Source organism: Montipora capricornis, chromosome 12 (assembly GCF_036669925.1).
Source record: "Montipora capricornis isolate CH-2021 chromosome 12, ASM3666992v2, whole genome shotgun sequence".
Classification (NCBI taxonomy): Eukaryota; Metazoa; Cnidaria; class Anthozoa; order Scleractinia; family Acroporidae; genus Montipora; species Montipora capricornis.
Genome location: NC_090894.1, coordinates 24,685,561 through 24,704,279, shown reverse-complemented (window position 1 = coordinate 24,704,279; position 18,719 = coordinate 24,685,561). Strand labels below are relative to the sequence as shown.

The window sequence follows — 18,719 nt, the reverse complement described above, 5'->3', positions numbered from 1 at the left end:
ATTCGATTAAGCAGAAGCAACGCACGCGTATCATGCCGAGTCACGCAAAAATTGCGCCATAAATTGCTCCATCCAGGGCTCGCGTTTGATTTGCTCTTAGCCAATCAGACTGGAGTAATTTTGTTATGCATATTGTTATTATTATTATTATACAAACATCAATGAAATTCTGCTGTCACTGCTGAATACCCGGTCACTTATTTGCAAACGAATTGCAACTCACAGGATGCTTTTAAGTTTTTTAAGACTTAAAAACTTAAAAACACATGCAACTGCAATCGGCACCACCTGATCTTTATTTGGCAAGATGTCACCAGATGTCACTGCATTGCCTTCATCGACATCCGGCTGCTTTGTCTGCATTGGAAGCTAGCCGCCAGTGTGCGATGCAAAAATTCATCTTCTGCATAAAAACCGTGACAGTCTCGCAGTGTCACGCAAGATTGCGGAGACAGCATAAGATGGGGTCGTGCCACTACTTCCATTTCCTAATTTTCTTTCCTTTCGTCCTGAAGGCTGTTCTTGTAAACTCCGAAAAGCCAGCCTGCAACAGTGAGATCTTTTGCCGTGGAAACCTTCTGCGCACGGTACAAATGGCGCGCATTTTCAACGATTCCAAGACTTTCGTTGACATGAGATTACAGAAAGACGCAGCGGAAGTACTGCAAGCTTTCAAAGCTCTTTCACCTAATGTCTCAAATATCCAAGTAGCTGAGTTTGTTTCGAAAAATTTTCATCCCGAAGGACATGATTTGGAGGGGTGGACACCGCCCGATTGGATAGAAAAGCCTGAAATGATCGGAAAGGTCAAAGACTTAAATCTCAGGGATTTCGCGTCCAAGCTCAATGGGCTATGGAGGAAACTTGGAAGAAATATCAGCGACGAAGCGCGCCGAAGTCCCGATCGGTCTTCGTTGATTGTTGTCTCAAATCCTTTCATTGTACCCGGCGGTAGATTCAGGGAATATTATTACTGGGACTCGTATTGGGTGATAAATGGTTTGCTAATTTGCGAGATGAAGGACACCGCCAGAGGAATGATTGACAACTTCATTGAACTTGTCAAGACATTTGGCTTTGTGCCTAACGGTGGTCGGATTTACTACACGAATCGAAGTCAGCCTCCATTTCTAATTCCAATCGTCGACTTGTACCTGAATTACACCGGCGATATAGAATATGTTAAGTCGATTCTAGACACCTTAGAAAAAGAGTACAGCTTTTGGAGACAAAATCGCACAGTTGAAGTTGAGATTTCTTCAGGTCAAAAATATAACCTGTCGATCTACGCGGCTAATATGGATACGCCAAGACCTGAATCGTATTTCGAAGATGTCCATACAGCGCAAGGTGTGCCAGACGATGTAAAGCCGACGCTGTATCAGGATATTGCATCGGCAGCTGAAAGTGGGTGGGACTTCTCTACGCGATGGTTCAATCGTACCAGTACAGGACAGGGCTCGCTTAGTAGCACGAAAACACGCCAGATTGTACCCACAGATCTTAACAGTGTCTTATACTACTGCGAAAAACTGCTAATGAAATTTTCCAGTCTCGCTGGAAACACGCACAAGGTAAACATGTATAAAAGATATGGCGAAGCTCGTAGGGACGCCATACAAGCTGTACTGTGGGACAATGAAACTGGTCTGTGGCTTGATTATGATCGTCAGCTGAAAAAGAAGAGGCAATCTTTTTACGCCTCGAGTGTAGTTGCTCTTTGGGCAGGCGTGCATCAGGGAGATGTGAACCAGGAAATGGATGTATTCCGTACACTCCAACGATTGAAAGTTCTAGATTACCCCGGAGGATTTCCGACTTCCCTCTTTCCGTCTGGGCAGCAATGGGATTTCCCAAACGCTTGGCCACCGCTCCAGCATATGCTAATAGCTGGCTTTGCACAGTCAAGTGATAAAGAAATGAAGGATCAAGCTCTTAAATTCGCCCAGAAGTGGATTACTACTAACTACAAGGCTTGGAGATCAGCAGGACATATGTTTGAGAAATTCAACGTTAGCGTGCAGGGTACCCCAGGGGGAGGGGGTGAGTATTCCATTCAGGTAGGCTTTGGATGGACCAATGGGGTGGTACTTGATCTGCTGAATCGCTATCCGGCCGAATTGCACAGTGGGGAAGAGCTTACTAAATATGTCAAGAGCAATGGCTGCTTTTCAAAAGGCATTTTTCCTGTCTTCCTCAACGGAATTTTCGTCATTTTGTTGTTTTCATTCTAAATGAGCAACCAATGTACCAAGTGAAGTAGAAATGCCGGTTCGTTACAAAACTGCCATAGATGATTTTTTTCCTTGAAGTACATTTCCGTTTGAAGATTTTGAAGTGTCTGAATGATCCACTTGAACGAGAAGCGCCAATATAATGTGTCAACGGTATTACTCTATGAAAATGTTCAATTGCGGTCGCAAGTTTAACAGCAGCTGTCCTGAAAAGTTATGAGCGAGTTGATTGATTGATGTAAAAATGTCCTCGGACGGGATAAGGAATCGGGCCCCTTCGTCGCCCGAATGTATGGGCGCATGGAGTAGTCTACGTCAACTGACTATAATTTTTTCTTTAATACAGCAAGGGCCCCGCGGCAAAGCCGAAAGCAAAACCTTACCTTATATCACTGCATAAATAGACAATAAAATGAGCGAATCAAATCCTACATCAGCACGTGCCACAAATCTTCTCAAATTTATTTTCAGGACAATACATTATATAGAATTTACTTAAAAGAAGACTTCAAGTGTCAGTTGTGTCGTCCAATCCTTTAGTTTTATACCACCGCTATATAGTCTACTATTACTTTTTATTACACATAAAAAGAGGATTTTGTTCCATAAAGCTCATTTGTACAAATCTATACGCTTTATTTTCACATGTGAAAAAAGCCTATACAGCCAATCAGAATGGTGTACAGCTCTTTCACGTGTGGAAGTATAACCAATCAACGATAGCGTAAAGGCCTTTCTAAACCAATCACTCGTGCATCTCGTGCAAATCGTACTTTGTGAATTGAATTAAATTTGCATTTGGTTCTATTTGCGTTCAGAAAACTATTTCAATGAAAATTCTCGTCTTATGTATAATAAACAACTCAAGACATAGAAAGTTCTTTGTACGTGGTTGTATTCACTCGTTGTTTGTGTCAAAAACCCCAACGATGGAGGAAACTATATATAACGTAAACGAGAAAAAACAAAGATCGCGAAATATTGATCTTTATTTGTTGTAGTGACGTTTCGCAAGGGCGTTGCTCGGGTGCCACTTTCTCCTCGTTTAAAACAGGTTATTCGCAAACACCCAGGCAAAGGCCACCGCGACCTATCTTGCGCTTTCACAAGCGGAAGCATACAATGAGTGATTTAAAAAGACCCTTTATCACGTCTGGAAGAATCGTTCTACAGCGTCAGCCGCAGGTGTAAAGACAAAATCTTTAAAGTGCACACCATCCACGGTTCCTCCTGGATAGGAGCTTGAAACATGGAATACATCCATAATTATGAACCCGGCCTTGCACATCGCCCAGTTGGCGTAGGCATTAAAAAGCTGCACGCGCTGAAAACAAAATTATGAAGACAGTAAAACAACGGTTCATCTTCAACCTCGTTTCCAGGGCTTTTCTCCACCGAGGAGAGGGTGGGCGGAAAAGCCCTGGGAACGAGGTTGCATTCTGTTCAGTCCTTATCAACCCTCGATTCTCAGTCTTAGCAATTCTGGGTCTTTCTTGCAACGTGACTAACAGAAGCGGTAATTTACACCCTAAGAGTTCACCCTAGTCAACCAACTCATCTGGAGTTTCACCACATCTCGCCAATCTTTGACACTTATTAATGTTGCTAGTAGTCAAGGAAAGTCCCCTTTCGCCATTTGTCTTGCTTTTGATAACTATGACATTTTTTTCAAAGATTGGATGACTTTTAATTTCTGGTGGACAAAACTAAGATCCTTTACATCAACAATCGCTTTTGGGGTGTCATGCTTCTTTGTAGCCCATGTATGCAGCGAAAGATTGAAAATGATGGTTCGATCCGAGAATGGAATGTTATCGTCCGTGTGTTGTCTAGCGAACGATTGCTTGTGACTGTCTTTTCGACAACCTAGATGTCATCTTTACTTGACTGGAAAAATGAGTTTCGCTAGTTTAAAACAAAAGACCTTAATAAGTGCCTGTATTAGATTGCGGCGCCAACTGAGATGGCTACCGTGACTTGACGTCATGACGTCACCCTGGTCAGGGTTTTTCTCTGTCCTTGTCTGAGCCCATTTCCATTAGTAGGTCTAACGCTCACATGGTTCATGTGGGGTAGAAAACTAGCACATCACATTACACTCTAATCAGTTAAGTCTAACTGAAAATTAGTCTGCTTGGTATTCCTGCGACATTACCTGTTCAGTGTGAAATCTCCTGTAGCAGCCGCTGTACAGTTCTCTCTGATCGTGGATCGCAGTGGTGCTCTTCCATATCACCGTTCCTCGGTAATATCGCTTAAGTACGCTGATAAAGCCGTCAATAATCTTTTGATAATTATAAAAGCTCGTGCTTTTCAGCAAGTGCACTCCAGCATTTAAAATAAGAGCGCTGTCTTGATCCATGTCAAAGCGCGTAACCACATTTCGGAGTTCGTTAAGTATCCTTGAAATACTTATAGGTCTCCCACCAAACATCAAGCTCATCTCGTCTGCGGCGGATTGTGTTAGCACATATACCCATAACATTGTGTGGTAGCAGGCCCGAAACACTTGCCAGCAGAGAGGTCTCTTCGAAATGGACTGAAAGAAATATCGGTTCAGGGAATCGCCGTATACCCAAAGTACACCGCGTCCTTGTTGATGTCCGGATCTACCCAAAGTCATAGGAAGACCTGGATAAGAGAAAGGGTGTCGTAAATTTGGCTGAAACTACCAGTGTTTTTTGTTAAACCCCTAATTAACAAGAGACACAGTATTTTCTCTAACTACTTTGAGTTCATCAATAAATACATCTAAGGTAGAGTTTAAGCAACCGAATCTTTCACACTTCTTCACATAACGGCAACGTTAACGTTATGGTAGAAACACCAGTTATTACTCAACAAACTGCTCTAATCATCAAACAGAGTTAACTGAATGGAGTGTAGTGTAACGTGAAGTGCTAGATTGTCAAGTAATACATCACCATAGCAACAACAAAGTCACCTAAAACACCCTATATTTTGTCTTTCAACGCTTATATCTCGAAAACGAACTCGGTGACCCAGTTTTCATGCCTGGAAAGTGATCAGCATGCTAAGATCCGCTCTAGAGAATCTTCTTTATTTTCTCAAAGAGGTAACCTGCTAATCACCTTCCGCCAATTAAAAAATGGGGTTACAGATATCTTTTTTGACAGATCAGAATTTAAGGCAAGATATATAGCGCTGTTGGATGGCTTTCCTGTTGCTAAGGTAACCGGCTACGTCACATTAAAGGTAAAGGTAAAAGGTAAAGTCACTTTATTTAACGTCGAAAGTTCCTTCAGCTACGACGAGGCTGGTATCAATGGAAGCCGACGGTTCGCCCTTTACCCCCTCTCTCTGTCAGTGCTCCCTTTAAGGGGATTTAAAGCTATAGCTACACGGATCAGAGGAAAGTCGAAACAGACGTTGAAGTCACCGAGGATCGAACCAGAGACCTCTCGCTCCGAAAGCCGCGCACCAGCCATCTGAGCCACGACTGCTCCTTAGCGCATTTAATTTAATTCAGCAATAATTGTTGTTTACAAGATCCACAACATAGTTGTTTGGTGGTGCAGTGTTGCAGAGTCAATACATCTAAATAGTATGCTTTCTTGAAAGGGTTGAAACTGTTTCTAGCCACCTAAACAACGGCTAAATGGAAGAGGACGAGGCTCCAGGCTCCCAGATAGTCGGGAAAACGAAAATAACTGTGTGAAAAGCGAGTGGGAGCTTGGGTCCTCGACTCAAGTCCTCTCTCGCTTTGCACATGCAGTTGTTTTCGTTTTCCCGACTATCTGAAAGCCTGGAACAGGCTACTTCAAACAAAGAAATATTTGCAATAACGTGAAGTTGTATTTTATGATGAAGCCTACGTCGTTGGTCTTTCTTTAGTTCTCCATTGTTTTGCTATCAATGAGAGGTCCTTTCCATTGAAAACTTACCCTTTTTGTTCAAATAGTATTTGCATACACTGCCTGTAACAATAGGTACCTGTTTGATGTGGTCTCCACTGCTCATCTGCCCATGCGCCGAATCCATCCAACAGCAGCTTGCATTTCTCCCGGCATGCAATTTGGCTCACAGCCTTGAAACCATCCATTTCTGTTGAAAGATTAAGGGAGTGAAAATTCTTACCATGTCAAGCACACTTAAAGTTGAAGCTCAAATAATCGTATTTAGTCATCCTTGGATCTTTACCTTAGAATTTCAGAACTACGATGTGGCTCAATAAAAATAATTCCACTGTCTGCCCCATTCATCGCACAAATTGATCAATCAAAATGTTATAACCCTCAAAGATTTTGAAACTTTGGCCAAGCTACAACGGTATTCCGAACCAAAAAAATCAATGCAGTTGGAAATTGTCATTTCGTTTGTTACAAGCTCGACACCGATTCGAGCAGTCGGTGCACCAGCTTTCTTTTTCGATTTGCATGGCAGTCTGTAAACTATTTCCTTTTTTCAGTTTTTCTTTCTCTTCTTTTTAGAAAATGGCGAGAAAATAGTTTAAGCTACAGCTCGTATTTTCAATCTGTATTTCACTAATGATTTTGGAAGGTGCGTTTGGTGGTCCGCTGGCTGTCTTTTGACATTTTTTTCTCGATTATTTAGAATTTATAGCAATGTATGCGTGGTTACCCCCAATTTTCTTTTTGGATACCGAAATCACTTGCTAAGTTCTGCTTACTTCGCATAGTTTTGACCCACGCAAAAATATCCCTATATTGATAAGCACCGCCGATAGGAAATCCGACTGAGAGATGCGCAGAACGTATGCGCAATAACAATAGTAGATACCGTACTAAGTGTAATGTTAAGGTGCACTTTTCGAACACGATGCTGCAATTGTCTCACCTTTTGTCATCATTCTCATTGCTAAAGGAACGGAGAACTCAATTTTTCTACCTCCCAATGGTTCCTGCAAGAAATCATGAGTTCTGTTACCCAGGCTCCCGTGATGCTGAAATGAACCATGTCGGCAGCCTGGGGAGAGAGACAGCCTGTCAAGAACTCAACGACTTCTCCCCCTCAATTGAAGGATTATTCTTAATTTTCGATTTGCTCCAAGTGAGGTACTATCGTTCATTTTGGACACTGAAAGTTTGATAGGGACCATGGTAAATGAACATATATTTTTAAAAGCCGAACCAAAATGTCTGAACTCGCAGGATTCCAATCTGGGAACGTTTGATTAATAACCCCTTAACTTAACCACTAGACTACCACGTCACGAAATGCGAAGACGTCAATAATTTTTTCTTCCAAATGCCGCTGTAAACGCGTATTAACACCCGCTAAGAAGCAAGCTTACAAATTGAAAAATGTCGGTTACCAAACGTCAAGAGAAAGCTAACCATTTTAAAATCAAGCCTTAAAGTTAACCATTATTCAGCAATGATTTTATTTATATACTAATTAGCTTTGGTAAATAATAGTGGATGAAAACAGTTCCTTCAAAGTAAGTGGGTGATCCGGGTTTATTTCCTGCATGTCCCAGGACTAAATTTACTTTTTTTCTTATTATCTGCTACCACAAGTCCTGGGACAGAGTAATCTAAATGGAGGATAATACTGCATTTGGAGCAAGCTAACAATGAAAAATAATCATCCTTTATTTGAGGAAGAGATCGTGTTAAAGGACTGCTGGTTTCATTCACCTGGTCAGCGATATTTTCTCTGCCGAAGACTAATCAAAAAGTATTGTCTTGGGGCCGCCGTAGATATGTCTGTCCGCTATCCCTTTGCTTACAGCGTTTATTACTTCAGAGGAAATTCTTGTGATGTCAAATGCTTGTTATGTTAAGATCCAATTCAGACAGTAAATTTTGCGTGCGCTTAATCAAGAGAAATTGTATTGGCTTTACAATAGTGTGTGAACATAATGGGTCACAACACCCTCTTAATTATTGAAGTCCGTATGACGCTTATTTCTTTCCTCGTTTTTAGCTTTTCGTTTATATATCTAAAGTATGGAGTGCAGTACTTCAAAAATTTTCCTTCGTAGTTTATCCACGCGTTTTAGCGGGCCTCTGATTTGCACCCAAAGAAATTTGGCCGAGCCAGTTGGGTCCTGGTAACTAGTGACGTCAAAGGAGTAACTTGCAGAATTCAAAATGGCCGCCGTATTTGCAAAAAGGTCTGTTATTGACTTCTTTGACGTCATAAATTATCAGGACCAAACGGGCTCGGCCAAAAATCAAAGGCCCACTACGGTAAAACGCGTAGATACACTATAAGGGAAAGAGTTTTTGAAATACTACACTCTAGACACTACAGACATTAAATGAAAAAATAAAAAAACAGGGAGATCATACGATACTCTGTATTCGACGTTAACATGTTGTTATTGTACCGTACAAATTTTATTTACCTCGAATAAACCAGTCAAGAGGGGGGTCTTTTAGCCCCTCGCATAGGGTATAATCTAGAATTATTTCGGCCCAATATTGTCCAGGTTCTTGCGGTAAAAACACAGCTTTGTACAATCCATTACTCAAATCATATACTGTGGCAGCCATATTGGATGGTCCCCGTATGTTGACCCGCCAAGAATCTCCTCCAGTGGTCTTGTTCACATTTTTCACAGAGACAGACTGAATGTAAATTTTGCTGAAGAAACCGGCAGGTCGAATATCCATTTCTTTCACAAAACTTTTATGAGCCTCCGTTTGGAGTTTCGCATTCAGCGGTTTTGCATCCCATTCCATGTGCTGTAAGCATCGACCAATCACGTTCCTCCAGTCATATCTGTGCATGCGCATTTTGCACCAGCTGAGCTTGAAATTCACAACATTCTTTCTGTAGGTCATTTTCTCGTTTTCAATGTCGTCTTGTGCACATGAGCGTGGTGAAATCAAATATGTAAGAATGACCACTGAGAGTATACTCATTGCGCAGGTCAGAGACCCAAAACAGCGCTTTACACTTGGTCCTTGCAGAAGTTGCAAAAAACACTCTCCCGTGTACAATGGTCCTGAATTGCAAGAATATGACGATTTAGATAGCGTTTTTAATACGCAAAAGTAATTATATGCATAAATCGAGTACTGTCAGCCTTTTCGTAAAGTGTTCCTTTATAGAGCGGTTTTCAATTGAGCATCACTTCACCCAACGATTGATTCAAAGTCTTCGCGCCACTTTTTCAACCAATCTGGCCTCGGTTGTTCAAAAGGTGGATAGCGCTATCCACCAGATAAATCACTATCCAGCGGATAAACACTAGCAAAACCGACTGAGTTATCCAGTGGATAGTGCTATTCACCCTTCGAACAACTGGGACCAGAAGTAAAACCAAAACCAATAGGCCAGTTTCGTATTCTAACGGTTGGACTGGATCTAGCATGAAATGGAGGCTAATGCGGGCAAATTAATTTGCATTTGAAAAGATTTGCCCGCATTAGCCTCCATTTCATGCTAGATCCAGTCCAGCCGTTAGAATTCGAAAATGGTCTATTGTGGCTCGCACATGCACATTTTCCCGCGCTTTGTGTCGTCTAAGACGTAAAGCCAATGATGAGGGGAATGGGGTATTAACAAACTTGCAGCAGGATCAGAGCTTCATCCAGTAACGAGAAAACAGAAAAAACAACAGTGGTGAACATAAAAACTTACAAGATCATTGTCAAATGTACACCAGTATTCTAAGGATACAATACGAGAAATAAATGTGAATTCGTACATTAAAGTACGAAACAATCCGAGGCGAAATTTGTCTATTGAAGGAGACAAAACCAAGTGAGTTATCAGTGTTCCAGTGTTTAGCGCTTTTGATAGGAAAAAGAATTGTTGTAAACAGATATATTCTCCATACTGATTGTACTGCATTCCGAGAAGCTGTTACCCTCTACTCGGTAAAAAGATTGTACAGAGTTAAACATAGTTTGTCTTGTATGTTTACTTACTCTTCAATCTCAGAACCAAGGTTTAAGTCACTTGTAAAAACGAATTAAAACTGAGGTCACTGAAATACAAGTTAGATGAGAAAAAGGCCTACTTACCATTGTCAAGGAGTTTTTCTCACTGACGTCGACTTCTGTTAAAACAGCGAATTTGGCGATTCCCTCAGTTTTCTACTGGTTACAGGTTTTCTTTTACTGCCCGTTATTCATTTTTAATACGTCTAACTCGATTGCACTATGAACACAAGCAACTTAAGAAGTGGAAACCAGTCAAGCTTTACAAATGTCAAGTACGTACATGGAAAATCTTTGTTTCGACGACAACGTGAACAAGCAACATTTAATCCTTCATCTTCTATTTTTACTTTAAAATCGCTTGCACCAATCGAGTAATTGAATACTTCGCGCGCATTGTTTAAAACCTTTTACGTCTACAAGTGAAAATAATCACGAGATTCTTACGATGGAGCGAAGTTATAATTATAATAGTTTAACGAGATGTTTTCGTTGCCGCAGCCGTCGTCGTTTCTGAAACTCTCTAATAAAAAGCGAAGCAAGAGCTGAAAATAAATTAAACTGCGAACTCCATGCGTTTAACATTTTGGTACATTTCTGGAACGTCCTCTGCAAACAAAAACAACACGAAATGTTGGAATCTGTTGCTTGTTTACATCTTATCCTTGGTTTGCACCTGACCTCATGGCGGTCATGTTGTTAATTGGTGTACTAAAAATAGCGAAAAAGTCTTTTGAGAATTTGGCTCTATTATCATGCAATTATTGAAGACTCACTCGGCTACACCTCGTGAGTCCACAACATTTTGACCACTGTGATGACGAATATCGTTGTCGATAAGAGTACAGACAACGCTGAACCACTTTCGATTTGTTTTTTACCACAATATTCAACGCCAAAGAGAGTTTTTATTTCAGAGCGTGACCAAAATCATAACTCAAAGAAAGAGCAAGCGTTGTCTATAACTTTCTCGCAATGTGATTGGTTTATTTCCCGAAATGAGCGTTCCTGATTGGCTATTACATTGCGTGACAAATTGACGCAAGCATGACGCGAGCAGCGTTGTCTAGACTCTTATCGACAACGGCAAATTAGCCAATCAGATTGCGAGATTACAAGCAATTGTGGTAAAAATTTTGTTTTTAACACCAACATGGCTATCTTATCCCAAAGCCAAGAATAACTTAAAAGAGAAGGGAAAATCAGCCAGCGATATACTTCCTTCAGAGGTCGTTAAGCGAATTAAACATTATAGCCATTCGAACAACTCAGGTTTTGAGAAACACTGACGAGTAAATGTTGTTTTTTTATGACATCTCACTGTTTTGACAATTGGTCAGGTCATGAAGAATTTCTCCAGTGCCTCCTCGGCAGGGTAAAATACAAAGTGTGGATAATGTATTCCATCAAAGGTACCATCTGCATAAGACGCGCTGATTGGATAAATGTCTAGCACAGGAATACCAGCTTCACACATTCTTTTCATCTCGTAGGCGTTGAACAATCGAATTCCCTAAAAAAAATAAGATCACTACAAATTAGTTTTGGTTTCAGTTACAACCCACAACAATTCTGTTCTTTCCAATTGCTTATTTAAGACACAAAGTGTTTAATAGGGATTAGTGCAGTTTTCAATGACTTTCGAAAGTAATTACGGGATTGCAATTACTACGCTCAGTGATTGGTCTAAAAATCTCGCGCCGGTTTATCAACCAATGAAAAGGAAAACCAAACCAATCGCGACTTGAGCGCGATTTTTCCCGCGCTTGGAGCAAGTAACACGGAATTGCTATGAATTTGGATTGGTTCATTGCGCTCTTTGCACCTGCTGTGGTCGGTTGAAGTAATTAATGACTTTGGTATTTGTTTTCGCTATATGGAAAAAGCATTTAAGACAAACCAAATGTCTGTACCCGGGACTCAAACCAGGGAATGCTCGCTGACAGACCCTTTCAACTAACCACTTTACTACAACATCTTAAGCTGCAATACTCCATTTTTTTAACAATGTGAATTGATTCTTTCCTCCCTTGTGTACTCGCTAAGAAACACGTTTAGGAAGTGCAAACTTCCAACAAAGCTTAATATATTTGGGTCAACGTTCAGGCCTGATAGGCAGCAAAATTCTATGCAAGACAAAAAAAACTCTGTCTTGAAAGTTCATCTTCAGTGGTGAATCAAAAAAAAGCCGTTCCTACAAAGCACAGGAGTTCTTCAGTGGTTCGAATCCACTCTATAGGGATATAACGTTTTTTCCTTATTTTCTGAGCTACCACAATGTGAGTCTTGCGAGCTGCGTCCCTAATTAACGATAAAAGATAAAAAAACAAGGTAGGAATTATCGATAATCCATAATATAACCGAAGAGAAAACGAGCAATCTATACCTGTTCAGTGTGAAAGCGTCGACGACAGCCGGTGTAGAGCTCAGTTTGTCTTCCTAAAGAAGGTATTGTCTTCCATACTACTTTTCCACGATAATTGTCTCTTAACAGTTTGATAAATCCTCTTACAACCTTCTGATAATTGTTAAAGCTTGTGCTCTTAAGAAGATGTACTCCGGCGTTCAAAACAAGAGCACTGTCTTCGTTCATTAATGGCTGGGTCACCACTCGTTTTAGCTCTTCCAATATTTGAGTGACATTGATATCGCGACCACCCAGACTATGAAAAAAACAAGATTCATGGTAACTTCAGAATATTACATATTTTCACATGGCTTAGTGAAAATGACGACGCTCACAAGGCAGAAATTACACCCACTGGTTTCAAGCTTATCGACCATTCGCGAAATAATCGTCGCGGGGGAGGAATTGCACTTTTATTCAGAGGAAACTTGAATGTTCAAAAATTTGCAGCAAAGGAACTTCGTTCATTTGAATATTTAGAGCTCATTGTTTCATCTGGCACGTTTAAAGTTCGACTTGTCATCCTTTACCGCCCACCCTATTCGCCTTCGCACCCTGTCACCACAAGCACCTTTTTTGCTGATTTTGCAGACTATCTGGAAACTTTGATTCTCACAGCTGAACCATTACTTATTACTGGCGATTTCAACGTTCACGTTGATGACTCAGCTAATCCCGATGCAACAAGATTATTAGACCTGTTAGATTCAATGGGTCTTTGTCAGCACGTTACTCATCCAACACATGAACTTGGGCACACAATTGACTTAATTATCACGCGTCAATCAGATTCCATCAACTGCGGCTCGCCTGTCACGGATCATCTTTTCTCAGATCATATATCCGTATTAACTACGCTAAGAGCAACTAAACCGAAAATCATATTGAAGGAAAGAGTTTACAGGAAAATTAAATCAATTGACTTGGACTCTTTCTGCAGTGATCTAGCAGCTTCCGAAGTCTGTCAAGACACCCCTGGGGAGTTGGATGAGCTTGTAGATTGTTACAATAGAACTCTAACATCTGTTCTTGACAAACATGCTCCGTCTCAGCGAAAAATCGTTCCCCAAAGGCGACGCATCCCGTGGTATAATGATCAGATTTTAGCCGCAAAAAGGATGCGAAGAAAGGATGGCGTTTATCAAACTCCATACATGACCTAACTGCATACAAATCTGCAAGAAACTTCGCTACAAATTTGATGAAAAAGGCGCGCTTTGATTTTTATCAGAACCTCATACAAGAAAACAGTTCGGATCAAGGAAAGCTCTTCAGGGTCTCAAAACAATTATTAAATCAAAACTGTGAGATTCCACTTCCTCCTCATTTTAGTAAAACGATGCTTGCAAATGAGATGGCTAACTTCTTCGTCGAAAAGATCAGTAATATAAGATCCAAATTCAAAGAGTGTACAACTGAAGATTGTCAAGATTGTTCTCCCATTATGGATCCACAATGTCCGTCATTTAGCAGTTTCCAAGCAATCACAGAAGAAGAAGCTCATAGCATTATTATGAATCTGGCTAAGAAATCGTCTGCTCTTGACCCGATACCCACACCTCTGTTAGTCAAATGTATCGATGTCCTTCTACCAGTGATAACTAAAATGATAAACATTTCACTTGATAGTGGTTATTTTCCCTCAGCATGAAGAGAAGCCTTAGTTTTGCCAACTCTTAAGAAGGCTGGTCTTGACACTGTTTTCAAGAATTACCGGCCTGTAAGCAATCTTTCCTTCATTTCAAAAGTAACTGAAAAAGCTGTGTTTATTCAAATTGACAATCATATGAAAAAACACGATCTTTACCCTTCGCTACAATCTGCGTACAGAAAGAACCATAGTACAGAAACGGCACTTTTGAAAGTTACTAACGATATTCTGATGAAAATGAATTCTCAGCATGCTGTTCTACTTGTCTTATTAGACTTGAGCGCAGCCTTTGATACAGTCGATCATAGTTTACTTCTGCGTAGACTTCAAACTTCATTTGGAATTTCTGGAGCACCATTGGATTGGTTTACCTCGTACTTGATGGCCAGAAGACAACGTGTTTCTATTCCCGGTGTTCTCTCTGACAGTTGCTCTGTTGATTGGGGTGTTCCACAAGGATCCTGTCTAGGTCCCCTATTATATATCATCTACTCTTCAAAACTATTCCATGTAATTGAAAGACATCTTCCAAACTCTCATTGCTATGCGGATGATTCACAATTATATCTTTCCTTCAGGCCTGACGTGTTGTCTAGCCAACAAGAAGCTACATTTGCCATGCAAAATTGTATAAAGGACATACGCTTGTGGATGGAACATGACAAACTCCTTCTCAATGATGAAAACACGGAATTTCTTATCATAGGAACCCGACAACAGTTAACTAAAGTTAATATTTCTTCGATTACCGTGAGCGATTCTGATGTAATGAGATCGTCAGTTGTGAAAAATCTCGGTGTTTTTATTGACGACAAGACCTTAATTCATGCGTTTGTGTCTAGCCGATTAGATTACTGTAACAGCTTACTCTACCGACTTCCACAGTCAAGTACAAATTGAAAAGTTACAAAGAGTTCAGAATGCAGCTGCGAGACTAATTTTTAAGGAACCGAAGTTCAGTCATATCACACCAGTCTTATATCAGCTTCACTGGCTTCCAATTAAGTATCGCATTGAATTTAAAATTCTGCTCTTTACCTTTAAAGCTATTCACGGCATGGCACCTGACTATATCTGTAAATTGATCAGTCGGAAATCATCAACTAGATATTTACTCAGATCTAGCGAAAGAATTATGCTTGAGACTCCTAGTGGCAAGATACTCTCAACACTTGGAGGAAGAGCTTTTTGTTACGCAGCCCCGAAGCTTTGGAACAATCTGCCCTGTAAAATATCTAGCCTTGACTCTCTTTCAAGTTTTAAGTGCCAGCTCAAAACACATCTTTTTAAACAAGCTTTTAATTTGTAATTCTTATACATTTTAACTCGTCAAATATTTATTGCTTACCTTGTGATTGTTATTGTTATTATTATTATCATTATTATTATTATTATTATTATTATTATTATTATTATTATCTATACACTGATTTATTTTTAATTATAACTGCTTGTAATTTTATTTATTTTTATTTATTTTATTAAATTGTAAAGCGCATTTGATCATGTTCGCCATGAAAAATGCGCTATATAAGTTTCAATTATTATTACCCGCGCAGCTTGCGGGATTAATGTATGCGTGAGAGTTACGCGGGACGCGTAAAGCTGCGAGTACTGACAAATCTCAGACGCTACAATTTTTCACGCGGCTCCGCTACGAAAAATGCGACTCTCGAAGGTTTAAATCCTGCCAGACGCGCAGGCTACAAATAAAGGTGTCCACTGTAAGTGGCTTTCGAAATGCATACAAGCAGTTTCCAATTGAGTGCGCTTGCGCCTGATTTTACGTGATCTAAAGGAGATGTAAGGGATATTTGGGTTTTCCAGAGTCTGAATACTCCTGAATACTTGTCCGCTTGACAATAACTACAATAAAAGCCCTAAAATACCCCCCTCTCCCTTCCCCACCTAAAGCAAAGTTGTTTATGAGAAGTGCAAGTAACCGAGGTATCAAACAACATTGTTTTGTGGGGAACGGAGCTCGTAAATGGCAGATTTATGTCACTCAAAGAAATTTGTTTTCATATGGAGAGACAAATAGAAAGTGTCTCCACAATTTGTCTAGGATTGTAGCTTGAACATTCAAAGAACAGAAAACTACCAAAATAACATTCGAAACTGTGAACTAAGGCTAATCACGCGATAAAGGAAAATCGAATAAAGAAGAAATAAAAGGCACTTTCACCAAATTCAAACTGAGTGAGTTGTGCTATGAGGGCTAAATATAATTAAGCTACTTTTATGCACCTGGCATTTCCTCTTGGTCCAAAAAACTCTCCTTCAGGTCTAATATTAGGTCTAAGGTTAGCTTTAATGCATGTTTAAGTTTTTTTCTGTACAAGTCATGTTAAACAGAGACCTGAGACCTGTGTTTTGTACCTGCCGGGTTTCAACTGCAATAACATCTTCGAGATGCAAAAGCAAATTCATGAACACGTTCACCTGACGTATGGCAAGATGCAAACGTGACGAACACAAAAGCGATGGAAATGAGTGAGTGCCGGAGTGTGTGAGTGAAGCTATTAGTCTCTCCCCTCGGGGCTTTTCAGGACTAATTTACAATGTTTTTCGGGGGACTTAAGCCAGACTGCTTATTACACAGTTTACAATTTTATTTTAGGAAGTGAGAGATGCCCCCGTCCAGATAATGTCAGACCACAACACCGGGGACTACGTCCCCAACTCTTATCAAATAGTGAGTGGGTTCTTTAACGTCCCATACTATGTAATTTCCAACATGGCTTATGAGACGGGACCTCCGGTTTACAGTCCTTATCCGAGAAGACTTGAAAGTCTAACCATTTGCAGATGTAATTACAAAGGCAGCACATTCTCCTCAGTTATTTTAAGACCCTGAGTGTTGGTCCGGCCGGAGTGGAACTCACGACCTCCCGCATGGCAGCCCGATGCTCTTATTTGTGACCCGGAAATGGGTCACAAATAAAAAGCTTTAGCTGCCTGAGCTGAATGATTTTGGGTTAGACTGAAGAGACAGACTGTTGAAAAATCCAAAGTTATCCCTTTCCATTCTAATTGATAATGTAAACAATCATACGAGCCAAGTGGTCCATCAGGCCGGAGCTTATCCCGGTTTGGTAGCATGAAGCGACTAGGAGTACTTCTACTCCCCCCTGGATGGGATGCTAGTCCATCGCGGAGTTAATTGGTAATGTAAACATGGTGAGTAGAAATTCAAAATATGACAAATAGAGTGAGCCGAATCAAAATATTTTATCTTTTCGTTCCGGAAACGAACGAAAGGAATGTGTGCAGAGGTACAAGTAATTGATGCGTAATCAACCAGTTCTGACTACGTTTTACTTGCTTCCTGCTGTGCTCTCTATACTTTCAATTAATGCTTGAAAGCATATCGGTGTTGTTTTTACATAAAGTTTGTAAAACGTTCACGGTCATTTAGTTGTAACTGACGCGCGGACGCACGCAAACAATCCACCGATATTGCTTATCCATTAATTCATTTGTAGCTGGATTCCTTGGGTTTCTGCTCAGTCCGTTCCAACGAGGACATTGCAAGGTAATGAGACACTCCCAATTAATTATTTGTTTGTTGTTTGAGCGAACTATAATGCTTTCTTTTCTTTAATTAGTCGTACACGAGAATCACATAATGTCTCATCACCTTTTAAGTTTTCACTGTTACTCATTGTTTAATAACAAGAACAAGTAATGTATGGGTAATAAAACCAAATCTGAATATTTTCTACTGGGCTCCTGTTGTTACGTTTTCTCTGTACTTTGGATTAGTTAGTAACTATGTCGGCACACATTCTTTTTATGTCTATTTGTTTATTTCCTGGAGTGATCACGATTATTCAGAAGCTCCTGGTTGTGACTGACGCATGCACGCAAACAATTTACAAATTACTTACCATTAATTCATTCATGGCGGGATCCATTATTCCTGCTTAAGAGCTTGTAACGATTCAAGGAATATTGCAAGGTAATTATCATTGTTTCTTGTGTGATCGTGGAACTATATACTGCCCTGCATTCTTTCCTTACACGTTGAGAGAGTAAGTAAATGATGTATCTTGAATTGATCTTGAGTAGAGAAGGTTTTAGTTTTTAATCCGCTTAGATTCAAAATGGAGGGTGTTCGCACAAAGCAAATGACGATCGAGTAAGAATGCATTGAATATTTCAGCCATAACAAATCCGTAATGTCTACTCGCTTTTAAGTTTTACTTTAAGCTAAGCAAGACCAGAGCCTTGTATGTATGGTTTCCATCACAACTTTGAGCCTCCCGGAACGAAACTATCAGTTGTTTGGAGCAATGGAACAGTCATTTCATCTCGATCCGTGTTCAATTTGAAGTGCCTTTCTAATCAGTTGCGCAGTTTGCTCGAGTGAAAGGAAAAAAGGAAAGGAAAGGAACTTTATTTAAGTGTCGAGTCGTTCTAGCGCTGAAGCACTAATTGGCGACACTGTAAATTGAAATTAACAATTAACACAAATCAAGTCAAATGTTGGTTTTTGAGGAGAGGGGAAACCGGAGTACCCGGAGAAAATCTCTCGGTGCGGAGTAGAG

At 40.3% G+C, this 18,719-nt stretch overlaps 3 protein-coding genes across 7 annotated transcripts in view; 2 read left to right on the top strand and 1 right to left on the bottom strand.

Annotated features, from left to right (window-relative positions):
• The first annotated feature begins 345 nt into the window (after positions 1-345).
• LOC138027956 (trehalase-like) lies at positions 346-3,111 on the top strand. The gene has a single exon (XM_068875593.1). The coding sequence runs from the start codon at positions 387-389 to the stop codon at positions 2,232-2,234; it is 1,848 nt and encodes a 615-aa protein (XP_068731694.1). The 5' UTR covers positions 346-386; the 3' UTR covers positions 2,235-3,111.
• LOC138027957 (uncharacterized) lies at positions 1,187-11,620 on the bottom strand. The gene is made up of 6 exons (XM_068875594.1): positions 10,196-11,620; positions 8,569-9,171; positions 7,053-7,181; positions 6,189-6,299; positions 4,390-4,865; positions 1,187-3,558 (listed from the first exon to the last, which is right to left on the bottom strand). Exons 2-6 carry the CDS (start codon positions 9,086-9,088, stop codon positions 3,382-3,384), a joined length of 1,413 nt encoding a protein of 470 aa, XP_068731695.1. The 5' UTR covers positions 9,089-9,171; positions 10,196-11,620; the 3' UTR covers positions 1,187-3,381.
• A 5,667-nt stretch (positions 11,621-17,287) lies between these two features.
• Positions 17,288-18,719, top strand: part of LOC138026355 (tetratricopeptide repeat protein 28-like) — a 23,675-nt gene continuing 22,243 nt past the window's right edge. For 2 of the 5 annotated variants that reach the window (XM_068873676.1, XM_068873672.1), the window contains exon 1: positions 17,572-17,704. The gene's annotated coding sequence lies outside the window, so the exon portion shown is untranslated. Of the gene's footprint in view, positions 17,350-17,571; positions 17,705-18,068; positions 18,131-18,151; positions 18,204-18,719 lie in introns of those variants that run through there. The other 3 variants (XM_068873673.1, XM_068873675.1, XM_068873674.1) reach the window with 3 other exon arrangements.